Source organism: Dendrobates tinctorius, unplaced genomic scaffold (assembly GCF_039654945.1).
Source record: "Dendrobates tinctorius isolate UK_male_01 unplaced genomic scaffold, ASM3965494v1 ptg000028l, whole genome shotgun sequence".
NCBI classification, from domain to species: domain Eukaryota; kingdom Metazoa; phylum Chordata; class Amphibia; order Anura; family Dendrobatidae; genus Dendrobates; species Dendrobates tinctorius.
In genome coordinates this window covers 39,245,668-39,263,898 of record NW_027361696.1, presented here as the reverse complement: position 1 = coordinate 39,263,898, position 18,231 = coordinate 39,245,668, and the positions used below count along the sequence as shown (strand labels likewise).

At 40.8% G+C, this 18,231-nt stretch overlaps 1 protein-coding gene across 1 annotated transcript; it reads right to left on the bottom strand.

Annotated features, from left to right (window-relative positions):
• Positions 1-21: 21 nt before the first annotated feature.
• Positions 22-17,692, bottom strand: LOC141085307 (lens fiber membrane intrinsic protein-like). The gene is made up of 4 exons (XM_073570587.1): positions 17,415-17,692; positions 17,016-17,165; positions 1,066-1,200; positions 22-977 (listed from the first exon to the last, which is right to left on the bottom strand). The coding sequence occupies exons 1-4, from the start codon at positions 17,587-17,589 to the stop codon at positions 916-918; spliced, it is 522 nt and encodes a 173-aa protein (XP_073426688.1). The 5' UTR covers positions 17,590-17,692; the 3' UTR covers positions 22-915.
• Positions 17,693-18,231: the final 539 nt, after the last annotated feature.

Sequence of the window (18,231 nt, the reverse complement as noted above, 5' to 3'; positions counted from 1 at the left end):
CTTGCCCCAAAATAAGCCGCTGGTTGGAGATGTTTTATTTTTAAACTGAAGATCTGTCATGTCACACAGAAAAGATTCACACCAGATATGATCCGTAAATTCCAAATTCCACAATGAGGATTATTCTCCCCCCAAAATATGAAAAAAATCCAATTGGAAGGTTTTTAAAATTTATATTCAGCAGTTTCCTAATTAAGATCTGTTTCTGGGAAAGCTGGGTGGAAAACAACATGGCCGCCTTTTTTTGGTTCCCATTGGGGAATGTCACCTAGCTCTCCCAGATTCCTGCATGGTAATTAAATCTTGAAGAAATACACCTCCATATTAATCAATGAGGAGCCTGGGAAAGCTGGGTGAAAAGTCAGTAATTATTGATTGTCACTTCTGACAACAATTTATCATACACTGTTTCAACTTGGAAGGATCAGCCAACTTTTCTAGAATCCTGAAAGGCATGTTTGCCATTTAGAAGTCTGGAAATAAAGGCTATGCTGGTTGTCACCCAGGTTTCCCAGGAACATAAATAACTGAAAGAAAACAGAAAAAAAGAGTATACAACAAAGTGACAGGTATGACACCCAGTTTTCCCAGATTGCTGCAGAGAAAAAGAAATGGAACGTCACAGGTTTACCATTCAGGAGGCAAGTAAAGCTAGGTGTCAACCACATGAGAGCTGTAAAGACTGTAATTCTTGTCACCTAGCTTTCCTGGAAACCAAAGAAAAAAAAACGGACAGGCTACGCTTGTTATAATCAATTAATGCTGCGGATCGGGGCTGTGTATATAAGTATGTGTTTGTATGCCGTCAAAAGCGCGCCGAGTCTTGTCGCCATCTTGTCACCCTTGCAGAAGACGTGGAGAAAAGTTTACTGAACATCATCCTATGCAACTGTCTTTATGACCAATCTGGACATTTTAGCGAGGTCCGGTGACTCTCCGACATTCGTGCATTCGATAGGCGCACATGTAAAATATCCCTGTAAACAGAAGACAGTGGTAGAGAAACAGACACCATGGAGAACTTCACTCACATAGTTATTCTACCGCCCTGTAATCAAATCTTACCTGCAAAGAAAGTCATCAGCAAAGCGACCCAGCCCAAGATATAGGACCAGGAGAAACGCCAGTCGCCAAACCGCTTGCCCAGGAAATTAACGGTTACTCCAGTGTAAATTGCCATAGCCAATAACACAAAAAGGGCTGAGAACATGAAGGAGGCATCAATTCAATAAAAAGGAACATTACTATAATACTGCCCATATGTACAAGAATATAACTACTATAATACTGATCCTATGTAAAATAATATAACTACTATAACACTGCCCCTATATACAAGAATATAACTACTATAATACTGCTACTATATACAAGAATATAACTACTATAATACTGCCCCTATGTACAAGAATATAACTACTATAATACTGCCTCTATGTACAAGAATATAACTACTATAATACTGCTCCTATATACAATAATATAACTACTATAACACTGCTCGTATGCATATGAATATAACTACTATAATACTGCCCCCTATGTACAAGAATATAACTATAATACTGCTCCTATGTACAATAATATAACTACTATAATACTGCCCCTATGTACAAGAGTATAACTACTAAAATACTGTCCCCTATGTACAAGAGTATAACTACTATAATACCGCCCATAAGCAGAAGAATATAACTACTATAATACTGACTCCTATGTACAAGAATATAACTACTGTAATACTGCTCCCTATGTACAAGAATATAACTACTAAAATACTGCTCCCTATGTACAAGAATATAACTACTACAATACTGTCCCCTATGTACAAGAGAATAATTACTATAATACTGCCCCTATGTACAAGAATATAACTACTACAATACTGCCCCTATGTACAAGAATATAACTACTATAAAACTGCCCCTATGTACAAGAATATAACTACTATAAAACTGCTCATATGCACACGAAAATATAACTACTATAATACTGCCTCCTAGCTGAGAGGTTGTGTGTTTGTAGCTCTCCTGATGTCTGGAGCAAGCCCAGGGGGAGGCCACCCTGGGCGGGGAAGCTCCCCAAGCAAGGCCCAGGCTTCCAGGCCTACACTGGGAAGTAACGCTCAAGCTGTTTCTAATGCGGATGCAAGTCCCAAAGTTATTTCTGCGGGAAAGAAAGCTCAGAATAGAAGTAATAGCAGTAACAAAAAAGATGAAGCTGTGAAAGTGCATAAAGTAACAGAACAAGGAAAAGCCATGGTTGTATGTAAGAAAGCTACAGTTAAGCAGTCGGCCAGCCAAGGCAAGCAGAGTGAAGTGTAATTAGGAGAAATCCAAAAGAAATCTACTGGTGAGAAGCTGAATAGAGGAAAGCAGCCTGCAGCTCAGGAGGTGCCATCACCGGCCTCAGGTGTGCAGCTGACTCCCAGCAGGCAGAGGAGGACTTCACTGGAGAGATGGACACTCCAGGAGAACCTGCAGCAGAAGCATGTGGTGACCAGCATGGCGATCTCTGGGCGGACAAGGTCGCAGTCAGGTGGCAGCAGTAAAAGTGCTATGGAGCCTGGAGCCACGAAACCAGCGGTGGTGAAAATTAAGGAGACGTCTGGTTTCAAGCATCCGGGGACATTGCTGAAAGCAAGATCCCAGGAGGAGACGTCAAGTGCACCTGAGCTTCAGGTTGCAGAGGAGATCCCAGCAATGGTAAAGAAGTTCGGTGAGTTACAGCAGCACAAAGACTTGCTGCAGAAACAAATAGACATGGACTATAAGGTAAAGGCTGCTAATCCTGGGGATCACACCTTTTATGACCAGACTCTGAACACACTGGGTATACAGCTGGCAAAAGTGGTGGGGGACATGGACTGCATCCTAGAGAGGATGGGGCCCCTGGCAGAGACTTATAGGAACCAGGAACTGATTATATCACACAAGCAGAACTCTGCAGGTTCCAGGAAAGACATTGTCCCAGTTGGACCCCAGAAGCAGGTGCGGCCAGTGCTGCAGCCTGCAAGTTTCTGCTTCCCAAAGGGTCAAATACTGCACCAGCAGCCACAGCAGCCTGCAGCAGACCCCAAGCAGCAGCATGTTGTGCAGATTCCAGTAGACATACCACAAGTCTCAGAATGCCAAGCACAGCAGCCTGCAGCAGATTACAAGCAGCAACATGGAGTGCACCTTCCAGAAGAGGGACTACAAGCCTCAGACTGCCAAGCACAACAGTTGGGCAGTGGACATGTACCAGTAGATATTAATGGTGCCCAGCAGGGCTCTGATGCTGGGGATAATCGTGCTGTATCTGAGGAGTCGGGGGCTTTGGGGAGCACAGTATCTTTGGTGGACGCTGCACAGTCTGATAATGACATTGATGTTGATAATAACAATGTGCATGATAATATCTGTGATTTCCCCCCTTTAATTCTGAGCACACAAGGTGTGGAATCCCCCCTGCTGCAGACCCTCACCCCGACAGTCAACCCAGTGTGACCCCGCACGTTCCCCCAGTAATGCCTGGAGTCGTGGTGCTCCGTCCTTTACCTCTGGTGCCAATTATACAGGCCAGGCGTTTAAACAGAGAAACGTTGTGCGTTACCGGCACAGAGGTGCCAAGGAGGATCTGCCAGACAGGAGGTTTGTCGTCAGGGAGCTCTTGTGCCGAAAGATGGGGTTTGCGCCAGTCAGCATCCTGGCAGTGATTAATCTTCCAGACAGACAGGGCTATGATGTCATCTTTAAGCTCATGTCTGACCTGGACAGATTCTGGTCTAGTTTCCCCAAGTTTAGAGACATGGAGGGCTGGAGTAAGTTCAGCTTTATTCCTAGCTCTAAGCCAGATATTGTTACCGTAAATGTCATCTTCTGGAATGAGTCTGTTCCCCCCGCAGGACATTGTGGTGTGGCTCCGGAGGCATTGTGACCTGGTCTCTGACCTCACCAAAAGCAGAGACAGTGATGGTATCTGGACGAGAGGGTGGAGGGTATGGGTGAAGCTGCGCCAATGCAATAACATCACTGCCCACTTACCCAACTCCTTCTTTATTGGGAGGGAGAGGGGTGAGTGTTTCTTTCCTGGGCAGCCTCGTAAGTGCTTTAAATCTGGCAAGGCAGGTCACCTGGCAAATACCTGTACTGTGGTGAAGTGCAGCCTGTCAGGGGAGGTCAGCCATGTAGCTGCAGACTGCCAGAACATCAAGTGCAACCTCTGTGGGAGAATCGGTCACCCTCACATGGACTGTCCAGACGCTTGGCACAATATCTGTAAGTAGTTTACTTACGAGGATTTGGTGGCAGGGGCAGAGATTCTGGAGGAGGCAGCTTTATTGTCAGGGGAAATACTGGCCAGACCGGTGGTCTACCAGGGGTCTACTCAGCTAATACCAGAGCAGCAGAGTTCAGAGGGTGAGCAGGGGAGTATGGAGGTTGTACCTCAGGGGCAGCAGTCACAGGAAGGCATTACTTCAGCACTACCATGTGTGTCTGAAGGGAATAGCAATAATAAGATTAAAAGGAAGAAAAAGGACAAGACCTCCCGTAAACCTGAGGGGTGTGACACGGGCCAAGGAGCCGGGAAGAAATTCCAGAGTTCTGCAGGTGTAATGGTAATATCTAATAGGCTTTATGTTCTGTCTGAGTCTGACGATGATTTTGAAGATGACCTTAAAAGAATTGACGCAGAGTGTGATAGGGACGTAGAGGACTGTCCTCTGCCAATGCGGAAGCCCTTACCTGAGGGCACTCGGGTAGAGTCTGAAATGGAGATCGGTGGTGGACAGAATAACTCCGACTCAGATCTGTGATGCTGTCAACCAGATAATGTCCAAACTCAGATAGATAAAATCATTAGGAGAAATTAAGAAATGTTAAGATATGGAAGGATGTGTCACTGGATTGAAATGATGAGCTCTTTTTGCAACGTGTTTTTTTTTCTCAAACTAGGAGTATGGACTCTAAGTTAATTTTATATGTATAATCTGGATATGTAACGAATGTATGTACAATCCAAGTGAATTTAGTTTCGTATTACTGGAGGAATGTTGTTAAATTTATTTGTATTTGTTTGGTTTTTACAATAAAAATTGCCCCCTATGTACAAGAATATAACTACTATAATACTGCCCCTATGTACAAGAATATAACTACTGTAATACTGCCCTTATGTACAAGAATATAATTATTATAATACTACCCCTATGTACCAGCATATAACTACTATAATACTGCCCCCTATGTACAAGAATATAACTACTATAATACTGCCCCCTATGTACAAGAATATAACTACTATAATACTTCCCCATGTACAAGAATATAACAACTATAATACTACCCCTATGTACCAGCATATAACTACTATAATACTTCCCCTATGTACAAGAATATAACTAGTATCATACTGCCCTCTGTGTACAATAATATAATTACTATAATACTGCCCCTATGTACAATACTATAACTACTATAATACTGCTCCTTATGTACAAGAATATAACTACTATAATACTGCCCCTATGTACAAGAATATAACTGCTATAATACTGCCCCTATGTACAAGAATATAACTGCTATAATACTGCCCCTATGTACAATACTATAACTACTGTAATACTGCTCCTTATGTACAAGAATATAACTACTATAATACTGCTCCTTATGTACAAGAATACAACCATTAGGCTACGTTCACACGTAGCGGAACTCCCGCAGAAGTTACCGCGAGAATTCCAGAATTCCATTCCGCAGGAAAATCGCATTTTAAATTCTCGCGATTTTCCCGCGGAAAAACTAGCAATTTGCAAGCGTAGTTAGCTTGCAGAATGCTAGTGTTTTCCAAGCGATCTGGAGCATTGCTTGGAGAACAGATTGACAGGTTGGTCACACTCGTCATACATAGTGTTTGACGAGTGTGACCAACTTTTTACTATTGAGGCTGCCTAGGCAGCATCAGTAGTAACTAGTGTTGAGCATTCCGATACTGCAAATATCGGGTATCGGCCGATATTCGCTGTATCGGAATTCCGATACCGAGTACCGATATTTTTTCAATATCGGAATCGGAAGTTCCCATAATGCAAAGAGCCACTGCTGTGGCTCTGATTGGCTGCCGAAATGACGTCATCATGATGCGCGGTCTGTGCGCATCATGATGCGCCGTCAGTTCGGGCCTTCCGGGGGGTCTGTGCGGACTGTCTGTGCGGACTGCCCGGGGGTCTGTGCGGACTGCCGGGGGTCTGTGCCGACTGCCCGGGGGTCTGTGTGGACTGCCGGGGGTCTGTGCCGGCCTGCCGGTGGTCTGTACCGACTGTCCGGGGGTCTGTGCCGGCCTGCCGGTGGTCTGTACCGGCCTGCCGGGGGGCTGTGCCGGCCTGCCGGTGGTCTGTACCGACTGTCCAGGGGTCTGAGCGGATGGCCGGGGGTCTGTACCGGCCTGTCGGGGGGCTGTGCCGGCCTGCCGGTAGTCTGTGCCGACTGTCTGGGGGTCTGTGCAGGCTGTGGGGGTCTGTGCAGGCATCGTCCGATGGGACTACAAGTCCCATCGGGCGATGCCTGCTACCATGATGGTGATTGACACATTAGCCAATGATGGGACAGTAGTAGTCCCATCATCCGGCCTATGTGTTGAATGTAAATTAAAAAAAAATACATACTACATACATACTACATACATACTACATGCATGCAACATACATACATACTACATATATACCACATATATACTACATGCATGCAACATGCATACTACATATATACTACATGCATGCAACATACATATATACTACATGCAACATGCATACTACATATATACTACATGCATGCAACATACATATATACTACATGCAACATGCATACTACATATATACTACATGCATGCAACATACATACATACTACATATATACCACATGCATACTACATATATACTACATGCATGCAACATGCATACTACATATATACTACATGCATGCAACATACATATATACTACATATATACTACATGCAACATATATACTACATGCATGCAACATGCATACTACATATATACCACATATATACTACATGCAACATGCATACTACATATATACTACATGCATGCAACATACATACTACATATATACCACATGCATACTACATATATACTACTTGCATGCAACATGCATACTACATATACACTACATGCATGCAACATACATATATACTACTTATATACTACATGCAACATACATACTACATATATACTACATGCATGCAACATGCATACTACATATATACCACATATATACTACATGAATGCAACATGCATACTACATATATACTACATGCATGCAACATACATATATACTACATATATACTACATGAATGCAACATGCATACTACATATATACGACATGCAACATGCATACTACATATATACTGCATGCAACATACATACTACATATATACTACATGCATGCAACATACATACTACATATATACCACATATACTACATGCATGCAACATACATACAATATATACTACATGCATGCAACATACATACATACTACATATATACTACATGCATGCAACATGCATACCACATATATACCACATATATACTACATATATACCACATGCATGCATCATACATATACAACATATATACTACATGCATGCAACATGCATACTACATATACTACATGCATGCAACATACATATATACTACATGCAACATGCATACTACATATATACTGCATGCAACATACATACTATATATACTACATGCATGCAACATGCATACTACATATATACCACATATATACTACATGCATGCAACATACATACAACATATATACTACATGCATGCAACATACATACTACATATATACTACATGCATGCAACATGCATACTACATATATACCACATATATACTACATGCATGCAACATACATACTACATATATACCACATGCATGCAACATACATATATACAACATATATACTACATGCATGCAACATGCATACTACATATATACTACATGCATGCAACATACATATCTACTACATGCAACATGCATACTACATATATACTACATGAATGCAACATACATACATACAACATATATACTACATGCATGCAACATGCATTCTACATATATACTACATGCATGCAACATACATATCTACTACATGCAACATGCATACTACATATATACTACATGCATGCAACATACATACCACATGCATGCAACATGCATACTACATATATACCACATATATACTACATGCATGCAACATACATATATACTACATGCAACATACATACTACATATATACTACATGCATGCAACATACATACTACATATATACTACATGCATGCAACATGCATACTACATATATACTACATGCATGCAAAATACATATATACTACATGCAACATGCATACTAAATATATACTACATGCTTGCAACATACATACATACTACATATATACCACATGCATGCAACATGCATACTACATATATACCATATATACTACATGCATGCAACATACATACAACATATATACATGCATGCAACATGCATACTACATATATATATATATATATATATATATATATATATATATACACTGCATGCATGCAACATACATATATACTACATATATACTACATGCAACATGCATACTACATACAGTGGGGAAAAAAAGTATTTAGTCAGTCAGCAATAGTGCAAGTTCCACCACTTAAAAAGATGAGAGGCGTCTGTAATTTACATCATAGGTAGACCTCAACTATGGGAGACAAACTGAGAAAAAAAAATCCAGAAAATCACATTGTCTGTTTTTTTTTCATTTTATTTGCATATTATGGTGGAAAATAAGTATTTGGTCAGAAACAAAATTTCATCTCAATACTTTGTGATATATCCTTTGTTGGCAATGACAGAGGTCAAACGTTTTCTGTAAGTCTTCACAAGGTTGCCACACACTGTTGTTGGTATGTTGGCCCATTCTTCCATGCAGATCTCCTCTAGAGCAGTGATGTTTTTGGCTTTTCGCTTGGCAACACGGACTTTCAACTCCCTCCAAAGGTTTTCTATAGGGTTGAGATCTGGAGACTGGCTAGGCCACTCCAGGACCTTGAAATGCTTCTTACGAAGCCACTCCTTCGTTGCCCTGGCGGTGTGCTTTGGATCATTGTCATCTTGAAAGACCCAGCCACGTTTCATCTTCAATGCCCTTGCTGATGGAAGGAGGTTTGCACTCAAAATCTCACGATACATGGCCCCATTCATTCTTTCATGTACCCGGATCAGTCGTCCTGGCCCCTTTGCAGAGAAACAGCCCCAAAGCATGATGTTTCCACCACCATGCTTTACAGTAGGTATGGTGTTTGATGGATGCAACTCAGTATTCTTTTTCCTCCAAACACGACAAGTTGTGTTTCTACCAAACAGTTCCAGTTTGGTTTCATCAGACCATAGGACATTCTCCCAAAACTCCTCTGGATCATCCAAATGCTCTCTAGCAGACTTCAGACGGGCCCGGACATGTACAGGCTTAAGCAGTGGGACACGTCTGGCACTGCAGGATCTGAGTCCATGGTGGCGTAGTGTGTTACTTATGGTAGGCCTTGTTACACTGGTCCCAGCTCTCTGCAGTTCATTCACTAGGTCCCCCCGCGTGGTTCTGGGATTTTTGCTCACCGTTCTTGTGATCATTCTGACCCCACGGGGTGGGATTTTGCGTGGAGCACCAGATCGAGGGAGATTATCAGTGGTCTTGTATGTCTTCCATTTTCTAATTATTGCTCCCACAGTTGATTTCTTCACTCCAAGCTAGTTGGCTATTGCAGATTCAGTCTTCCCAGCCTGGTGCAGGGCTACAATTTTGTTTCTGGTGTCCTTTGACAGCTCTTTGGTCTTCACCATAGTGGAGTTTGGAGTCAGACTGTTTGAGGGTGTGCACAGGTGTCTTTTTATACTGATAACAAGTTTAAACAGGTGCCATTACTACAGGTAATGAGTGGAGGAAAGAGGAGACTCTTAAAGAAGAAGTTACAGGTCTGTGAGTGCCAGAAATCTTGATTGCTTGTTTCTGACCAAATACTTATTTTCCACCATAATATGCAAATAAAATGAAAAAAAAACAGACAATGTGATTTTCTGGATTTTTTTTTCTCAGTTTGTCTCCCATAGTTGAGGTCTACCTATGATGTAAATTACAGACGCCTCTCATCTTTTTAAGTGGTGGAACTTGCACTATTGCTGACTGACTAAATACTTTTTTTCCCCACTATATATACTACATGCATGCAACATACATACATACTACATATATACCACATGCATGCAACATGCATACTACATATATACCACATATATACTACATGCATGCAACATACATACAACATATATACTACATGCATGCAACATGCATACTACATATACACAACATATATACTACATGCATGCAACATACATATATACAACATATATACTACATGCAACATATATACTACATGCAACATACATACTACATATATACTACATGCATGCAATATACATATATACTACATGCAACATGCATACTACATATATACTACATGCATGCAACATACATACATACTACATATATACCACATGCATGCAACATGCATACTACATATATACCACATATATACTACATGCATGCAACATACATATATACTACATACAATACATTCATACAATACATACATATAGACATACAGTACATATAACATAGAGTAAATACTCACCATCACTTGTCACTTTGATCCCCGAAGCCATTGTCATATGTGGAATAAATATTAAAATAACAAACCACCAATATACTTACCCCTGATCCGCAGAAGTCCACGGGTGTCCCACGACGATCTTGCGTGGAGAACAGCAGCCTGCACAGACCCCCGGACAGTCGGTACAGACCAGCGGCAGGCCGGCACAGCCCCCCGGCAGGCCGGTACAGACCCCCGCAGCCTGCACAGACCCCCCGACAGTCGGTACAGACCACCGGCAGGCCGGCACAGCCCCCCGCAGCCTGCACAGACCCCCGGACAGTCGGCACAGACCACCGGCAGGCCGGCACAGCCCCCCGGCAGGCCGGTACAGACCCCCGGCAGTCCGCACACACCCGCGGGCAGTCGGCACAGACCCCCGGAAGGTCCGTACACCCCCCCGAGAGGCTGTACAAGGACAGAAAAGGGTTTTTCTTATTCCGATACCGGACGTCCCATAGACTTGAATGGGACTTCCGGTATCGGAATCGGCGAAACCCTATATTTTTTTCGTATCGGGCCGATACCATCCGATCCGATATTTTAGGGTATCGGATGGTATTGCTCAACACTAGTAGTAACAGATAAGATGTAAAAAAAAATAAAAAAATAAAAAATATTGTTATTCTCACCTTCCGGCGTCCCGCGCAGCCTTCCCACCTCTATCCACACTCCCGGTCCCAGTAATCCTTTGCGCGAATGACCGCGAGACATCGCGCTCCCGCGAGATCGTGACGTCATCGCGGTGATTCTTGCAAAGGATTACTGGGACCGGGAGCGTGGAGAGAGGCGGGAAGGCTGCACGGGACGCTGGAAGGTGAGAATAACAATATTTTTAATTTTAATTCTATTTTTTACAGGGATATGGTACCCAAAGCCCGGAGGACAGTCTCCTCTCCTCCGGACCGTGGGTACCATCCGCAAATGTTCTGCTTACTTTTCACAAGGTGGGCACAGCCACATGCAGAAAGTAAGCAGAACAATGCATTCCTATGTGGGCGTAATCGCCGCGATTCCGCTAAATTAATGAGCATGCTGCGTTTTTCACTGCGAAGCGATTCCGCCGCGGAAAAAATGAGCATTAGCACAGGATTGCAGAATCCCATAGGATTGCATGGGATGCTTGTTTTTCGCGTTTTCGCGGCAAAATCGCGCGTTTAAAACCGCTGCGAAAAAACCGCGATGTGTGAACTCAGCCTTATAATACTGCTCCTATGTACAAGAATATAACTACTAAAATAATGCTCCCTATGTACAAGAATATAACTACTACAATACCGCCCCTATGTACAAGAGAATAATTACTGTAATACTGTCCCCTATGTACAAAAATATAACTACTATAATACTGCTCATATGTACAATAATATAACTACTATAATACTGCTCCTATGTACAAGAATATAACTACTAAAATACTGCCCCTATGTACAAGAATATAACTACTATAATACTACCCCTATGTACAAGAATATAACTACTACAATACTGCCACCTATGTACAAGAATATAATTACTATAATACTGTCCCTATGTACAAGAATATAACTACTATAATACTGTCCCTATGTACAAGAATATAACTACTATAATACTGCCCCTATGTACAAGAATATAGCTACTATAATACAGCTCCTATGTACAAGAATATAACTACTATAATACTGCTCCTATGTACAAGAATATAACTACTATAATACTGCCCCTATGTACAAGAATATAACTACTATAATACTGCTCCTATGTACAAGAATATAACTACTACAATACTGCCACCTATGTACAAGAATATAATTACTATAATACTGTCCCTATGTACAAGAATATAACTACTATAATACTGTCCCTATGTACAAGAATATAACTACTATAATACTGCCCCATGTACAAAAATATAACTACTATAATACAGCTCCTATGTACAAGAATATAATTACTATAATACTGTCCCCTATGTACAAGAATATAACTACTATAATACTGTCCCTATGTAAAAAATATAATTGCTATAATACTACTCCTATGTACACACAAGGTCAAAATTGTTGGTACCCCTCATTTAATGACAGAAAAACCCACAATGGTCACAGAAATAACTTGAATCTGACAAAAGTAATAATAAATAAAACAATTTATGAAAATGAAATAATGAAAGTCAGGCTAGTTTCATACTATCGTTTTTTAGCGCTGCGCTTCGTGCGCAATAGAATCGCATGCAAAAAGCGTACCATGCGTTTTGTATGTGTTTGCTTTTTTTAGGCGCATGCATTTTAACCAGTTTCTAGCCATGTTAACTCTTAAAACGCATGCGATTTTAAACGCAGGCGTGCGCATGTCCATGCGCACTACTGCATTCTCATAGACTGTAATGGGATTATTTTGCGCATGCATTTTTTTGAGACCGGTTGGACGGACCAAAAATGCAACAGGTTGCGTCCGGCGCGCTTAGGCGCACACTACAGAAAACCGCATGTGCACGAAAACGCAGTAGGGGAGAAGGTGTGGCTATCCACCCGCAATATCAAGCTTAAGATACCATCTATAAAGCTGTGCCCCAAGTTTATTGGCCCATACAAAGTTGTGGAGGTTGTTAACCCAGTAGCCTACCGACTGCAGCTACCCACCTCCTTGAAAATTTCTGATGTCTTCCACAGGTCCCTGTTAAAGCCTGTGGGGACTGTGAGAGAGGATTCCTCATCCAATGCTCCGCCAGTGCTGGTAGAGGGGCAGCTGGAGTATGAAATAGGGCGCGTTGTTGACTCCCGGTGGGTGCGCCGGAGACTCCAGTATCTGATACACTGAAGGGGTACTCTCTGGAGGATCGGTCATGGGTTCCGGCCAGTTCGGTGCATGCCGATCGTCTGGTGCGGGCTTTCCACGCCAGATACCCAGACAAGCCTGGGGGTCCAGTGGCCCCCCGTTAAGAGGGGAGTACGGTCATGGTTTGGACAGTGTTCTTGCCCTGCACTCACAGGGTTAAGTGTACATGGCCTCTTTCTGGATCTGGGAGGGGTATTTATACTCACTCTTTACCAGGGTTCTCTGTCAGCTATACTGTTGTTCTGGCTGTGTGTCTGACCCCTGGTGTGCTTGTATACTGCATAGCTTGTTTGCTTCCCGTGTATGACCCGGTCCGTTCCCTCACTCTGTACTCCGTCTCTCGTTTTGGTATTATTGTCTTTTCCGGTTCTGACCTCCTGGCTTGGCTATCGTTACTCCGTTACAGTTTGTCCCCATTGTACTGTCTATTGCCCGTCCTGGTTTTCTGATCTATTGCTACGTCCTGACTATCCATTCTGTCTAACCCTTTGGTACTGTTGTGCTATCTTGTGCTTTGACCCTGGCTTGATCTGGTTTCTGTCTATGCCTCTTGGTAACACTGTCCTTTAGTTACCCTTCTAGGAGGTTTCCTCAGCTCCTAGCTCTCTGGAGTTTATACCACGCCCTCAGCAGTCACATGCTTCAGGTTCTGTGAGCCTGGATCATGCATCGTCACCACTGCTCCCCCACTCCACAGATATCTTTGTGCACAGTTATGTACTCGGGACACGTGCACTGGCTCAGTGAGCAAGTGCAGTGCGGTGTTCCTGACAGCTAGCTGTCACTGTAGCAGTCGTAGGCGGATGGGACTAGTAGTCCCATCGGACGATGCCTGCCTACATACAGACCCGCACACACACAGCCCCGCAGATCTCAGCACACATTCTCCATACACACATAGCTCCGCCCACACACATTCTCCGCCCAGACACTCTTCCTCCTCCCTATCTGCAGCGTTTCTCTCACGCAACTCCGCAGCAAAACCGCAGATCTTTTTAAACCTGCGGTTTTGCTATGGATTTGCCTGACTCAAGGGAAGTCAATGGGTGCAGAAACGCTGCAGATCCACAAAAAGAATTGACATGCTGTGGAAAATAAAACGCTACAAATCCGTGCGTATTTTTCTGCAGCATGTGCACAACAAATCTCAATTTACCATAGATTAGCATTGGTGGTGCACTACACTGCGGATTTGATACAATTCTGCACGTCCAAAAACGCTGCGGAAACGCATCAAAATCTGCAACGTGTGCACACAACCTAAAACTGCTCATATGTACAAGAAAATAACTATAATACTACCCCACTATGTGCAAGAATATAACTACTATAATACTGCCCCTATGTACAAGAATATAACTACTATAATACTGCTCCTATGTACAAGAATGTAACTACTATAATACTGCCGCTATGTACAAGAATATAACTACTATAATACTGCCCCTATGTACAAGAATATAATTACTATAATACTGCTCCTATGTACAAGAATATAACTACTATAATACTACCCCTATCTACAAGAATATAATTACTATAATACTGCTCCTATATACAAGAATATAACTACTATAATACTACCCCTATCTACAAGAATATAACTACTATAATACAACCCTATGCACAAGAATATAACTACTATAATACTGCCCCCTATGTACAAGAATATAACTACTATAATAATGCTCCTATGTACAAGAATATAACTACTATAATACTGCCACCTATGTACAAGAATATAACTACTATAATACTGCCTTTATGCACAAGAATATAACTACTATAATACTGCCCAATATGTACAAGAACATTACAACTATAATACTGCCCTCTATGTACAAGAATATAACTAATATAATACTTCTCCCTATCTACAAGAAAATAACTACTATAATACTGCTCCTAAGTACAAGAATATAACTACTAAAATACTGCCCTATGTACAAAAATATAACTAATATAATACTGCCCCTATGTACAAGAATATAACTACTATAATACTGCCTCTATGCACAAGAATATAACTAATATAATACTGACCCAGTATATACAAGTATATAACTACTATAATACTGCCCCCATGTACAGGAATATAACTACTATAATACTGCCCCTATGTACAAGAATATAACTACTATAATACTGCCCCCATGTACAGGAATATAACTACTATAATACTGCCTCTATGTACAAGAATATAACTACTATAATACTGCCCCTATGTACAGGAATATAACTACTATAATACTGCCCCTATGTACAAGAATATAACTACTATAATACTGCCACATGTGCAAGAATATATCTACTATAATACTGCTCCTATGTACAAGAATATAACTACTATAATACTGCTCCTATGTACAAGAATATAACTACTATAATACTGCCCCTATGTACAAGAATATAACTACTATAATACTGCCTCTATGCACAAGAATATAACTAATATAATACTGACCCAGTATATACAAGTATATAACTACTATAATACTGCCCCCATGTACAAGAATATAACTACTATAATACTGCTCTTATGTACAAGAATATAACTACTATAATACTGCTCCTATGTACAAGAATATAACTACTATAATAATGCTCCCTATGTACAAGAATATAACTACTATAATACTGTCCCTATGTACAAGAATATAACTACTGTAATAATGCCCCCTATGTACAAGAATATAACTACTATAATACTGACCCATATGTACAAGAATATAACTACAATAATACTCCTATGTAAAAGAATATAACTACTATAATACTGTCCCTATGTACAAGAATATAACTACTATAATACTGCTTCTATGTACAAGAATATAACTACTATAATACTGCCCCTATGTACAAGAATATAACTACTATAATACTGCTCCTATGTACAAGAATATAACTACTATAATACTGCTTCTATGTACAAGAATATAACTACTATAATACTGCCCCTATGTACAAGAATATAACTACTATAATACTGCTCCTATGTACAAGAATATAACTACTATAATACTGCCTCTATGTACAAGAATATAACTACTATAATACTGCCACATGTGCAAGAATATAGCTACTATAATACTGCTCCTATGTACAAGAATATAACTACTATAATACTGCCCCTATGTACAAGAATATAACTACTATAATACTGCCCCCTATGTACAAGAATATAACTACTATAATACTGCCCCTATGTACAAGAATATAACTACTATAATACTGCCCCTATGTACAAGAATATAACTACTATAATACTGCCCCTATGTACAAGAATATAACTACTATAATACTGCCCCTATGTACAAGAATATAACTACTATAATACTGCTCCTATGTACAAGAATATAACTACGGTACTATAATACTGCCCTTATCTAGTAAAGTTACTTTTAATGTACACATTTTACTCACTGGAGATGAAGAACATGATTCCTGCAGCAAAAGACTTGTTAAACCTCTGGAACGTAGAGAAATGTGCAAAGGACAAGATCCCAGCGATGATCCCAGCAAAGCAGGACAATGTGGACAGGATCATGAAGGCTCGTGTGGCATTCCAATATGCTGCAAGAGAAAAACCCGAGCCCTGTTTTGTATATCAGCCTGACCAGTTTAACGTCTCTGTTACCTCTGCTTCTGCTTATACACAGAAGACAATCTGAACGAAGAGATGCACTGTAAAGCACAGTGGATAGAAAAAAACAGCAACCTGATTTTCTGATTAGGCAGGAGGTTGACATTTACTAGGATTTTAATGCATCCAACATATTTTCTGGAGGTCTCAATTTAGAAAGAACAGTCGTGGCTACCTACCGATGGTCTCCGTCTGCAAGTAACATTTTCCGGTCACACAATATCTCCACAGTCCTTGATGCGCAAAGGTTCCGGACAATCGATACTGCATCCAGTAGTCTGTGGCGGTAGAAACGACTAAGAGGATGTTACCCACGCAGGCGCAGAAGAGGCCTCCACCCATGAAACTGTACATCCTGACGGCAGAAGATGTCTGAAAAGAGGACAGGTGAGATACATGGAAACTTTTATAGAACCGTCTGATAATCCAGAATATTTCATAATCCAGTGCAAATTCTCACGAGGAGATATATGGCCATGCAAAAAAATCAGAGCCCTTAGATAACTGCTTTATCTTGGCAGTAAAAAGATGTGATGAGTGGCAAAAGTGAGGAATATCTGTAACTCCCAGTCTATTCAAAATAAATACAAAATCGAATATAGATATGAGCTAAACAAATATTATTTTTGATGTTCTTAAAAAAACAATAACAAAAAAGACAATAAAAAATAAACAATAAAAAATAAGAGAATATAATTAAATATAGTTAAAATTAAGATATATGTTTTTTTAAATACGAAAGCTAACCGTAAACTTTTAGCGTCTTATGGAAGTTGTTTCACAGTTTTACAAGCACTATTGTGTATTTTTTTAATGAAACTTTTCCTAAAAGAAAAGATATGAATTGCCAGATCTAACCATCGATTTAAGGTGCTCAAATAAAAATCAAAACTTTCCTAAAAGTGCTAAAAAGAAATGTACAGAAACCATTTAGTGCCCCAGTAAAAGGTTTTGTAACTTTTTTGGGGGGGCACAATTGTATCAAAAATATGCACT

Bases quoted from the DNA above. Each gene is read 5' to 3' on its own strand.
- LOC141085307 (XM_073570587.1), bottom strand. From the start codon at position 17,589: ATGTACAGTTTCATGGGTGGAGGCCTCTTCTGCGCCTGCGTGGGTAAC. The intron at 17,166-17,414 runs GTAGGTAGCCAC...TTTCTCTTGCAG, and splicing joins CTTGCAGACGGAGACCATCG to CATATTGGAATGCCACACGA. The intron at 1,201-17,015 runs GTGAGTAAAATG...TCATGTTCTCAG, and splicing joins AATCATGTTCTTCATCTCCA to CCCTTTTTGTGTTATTGGCT.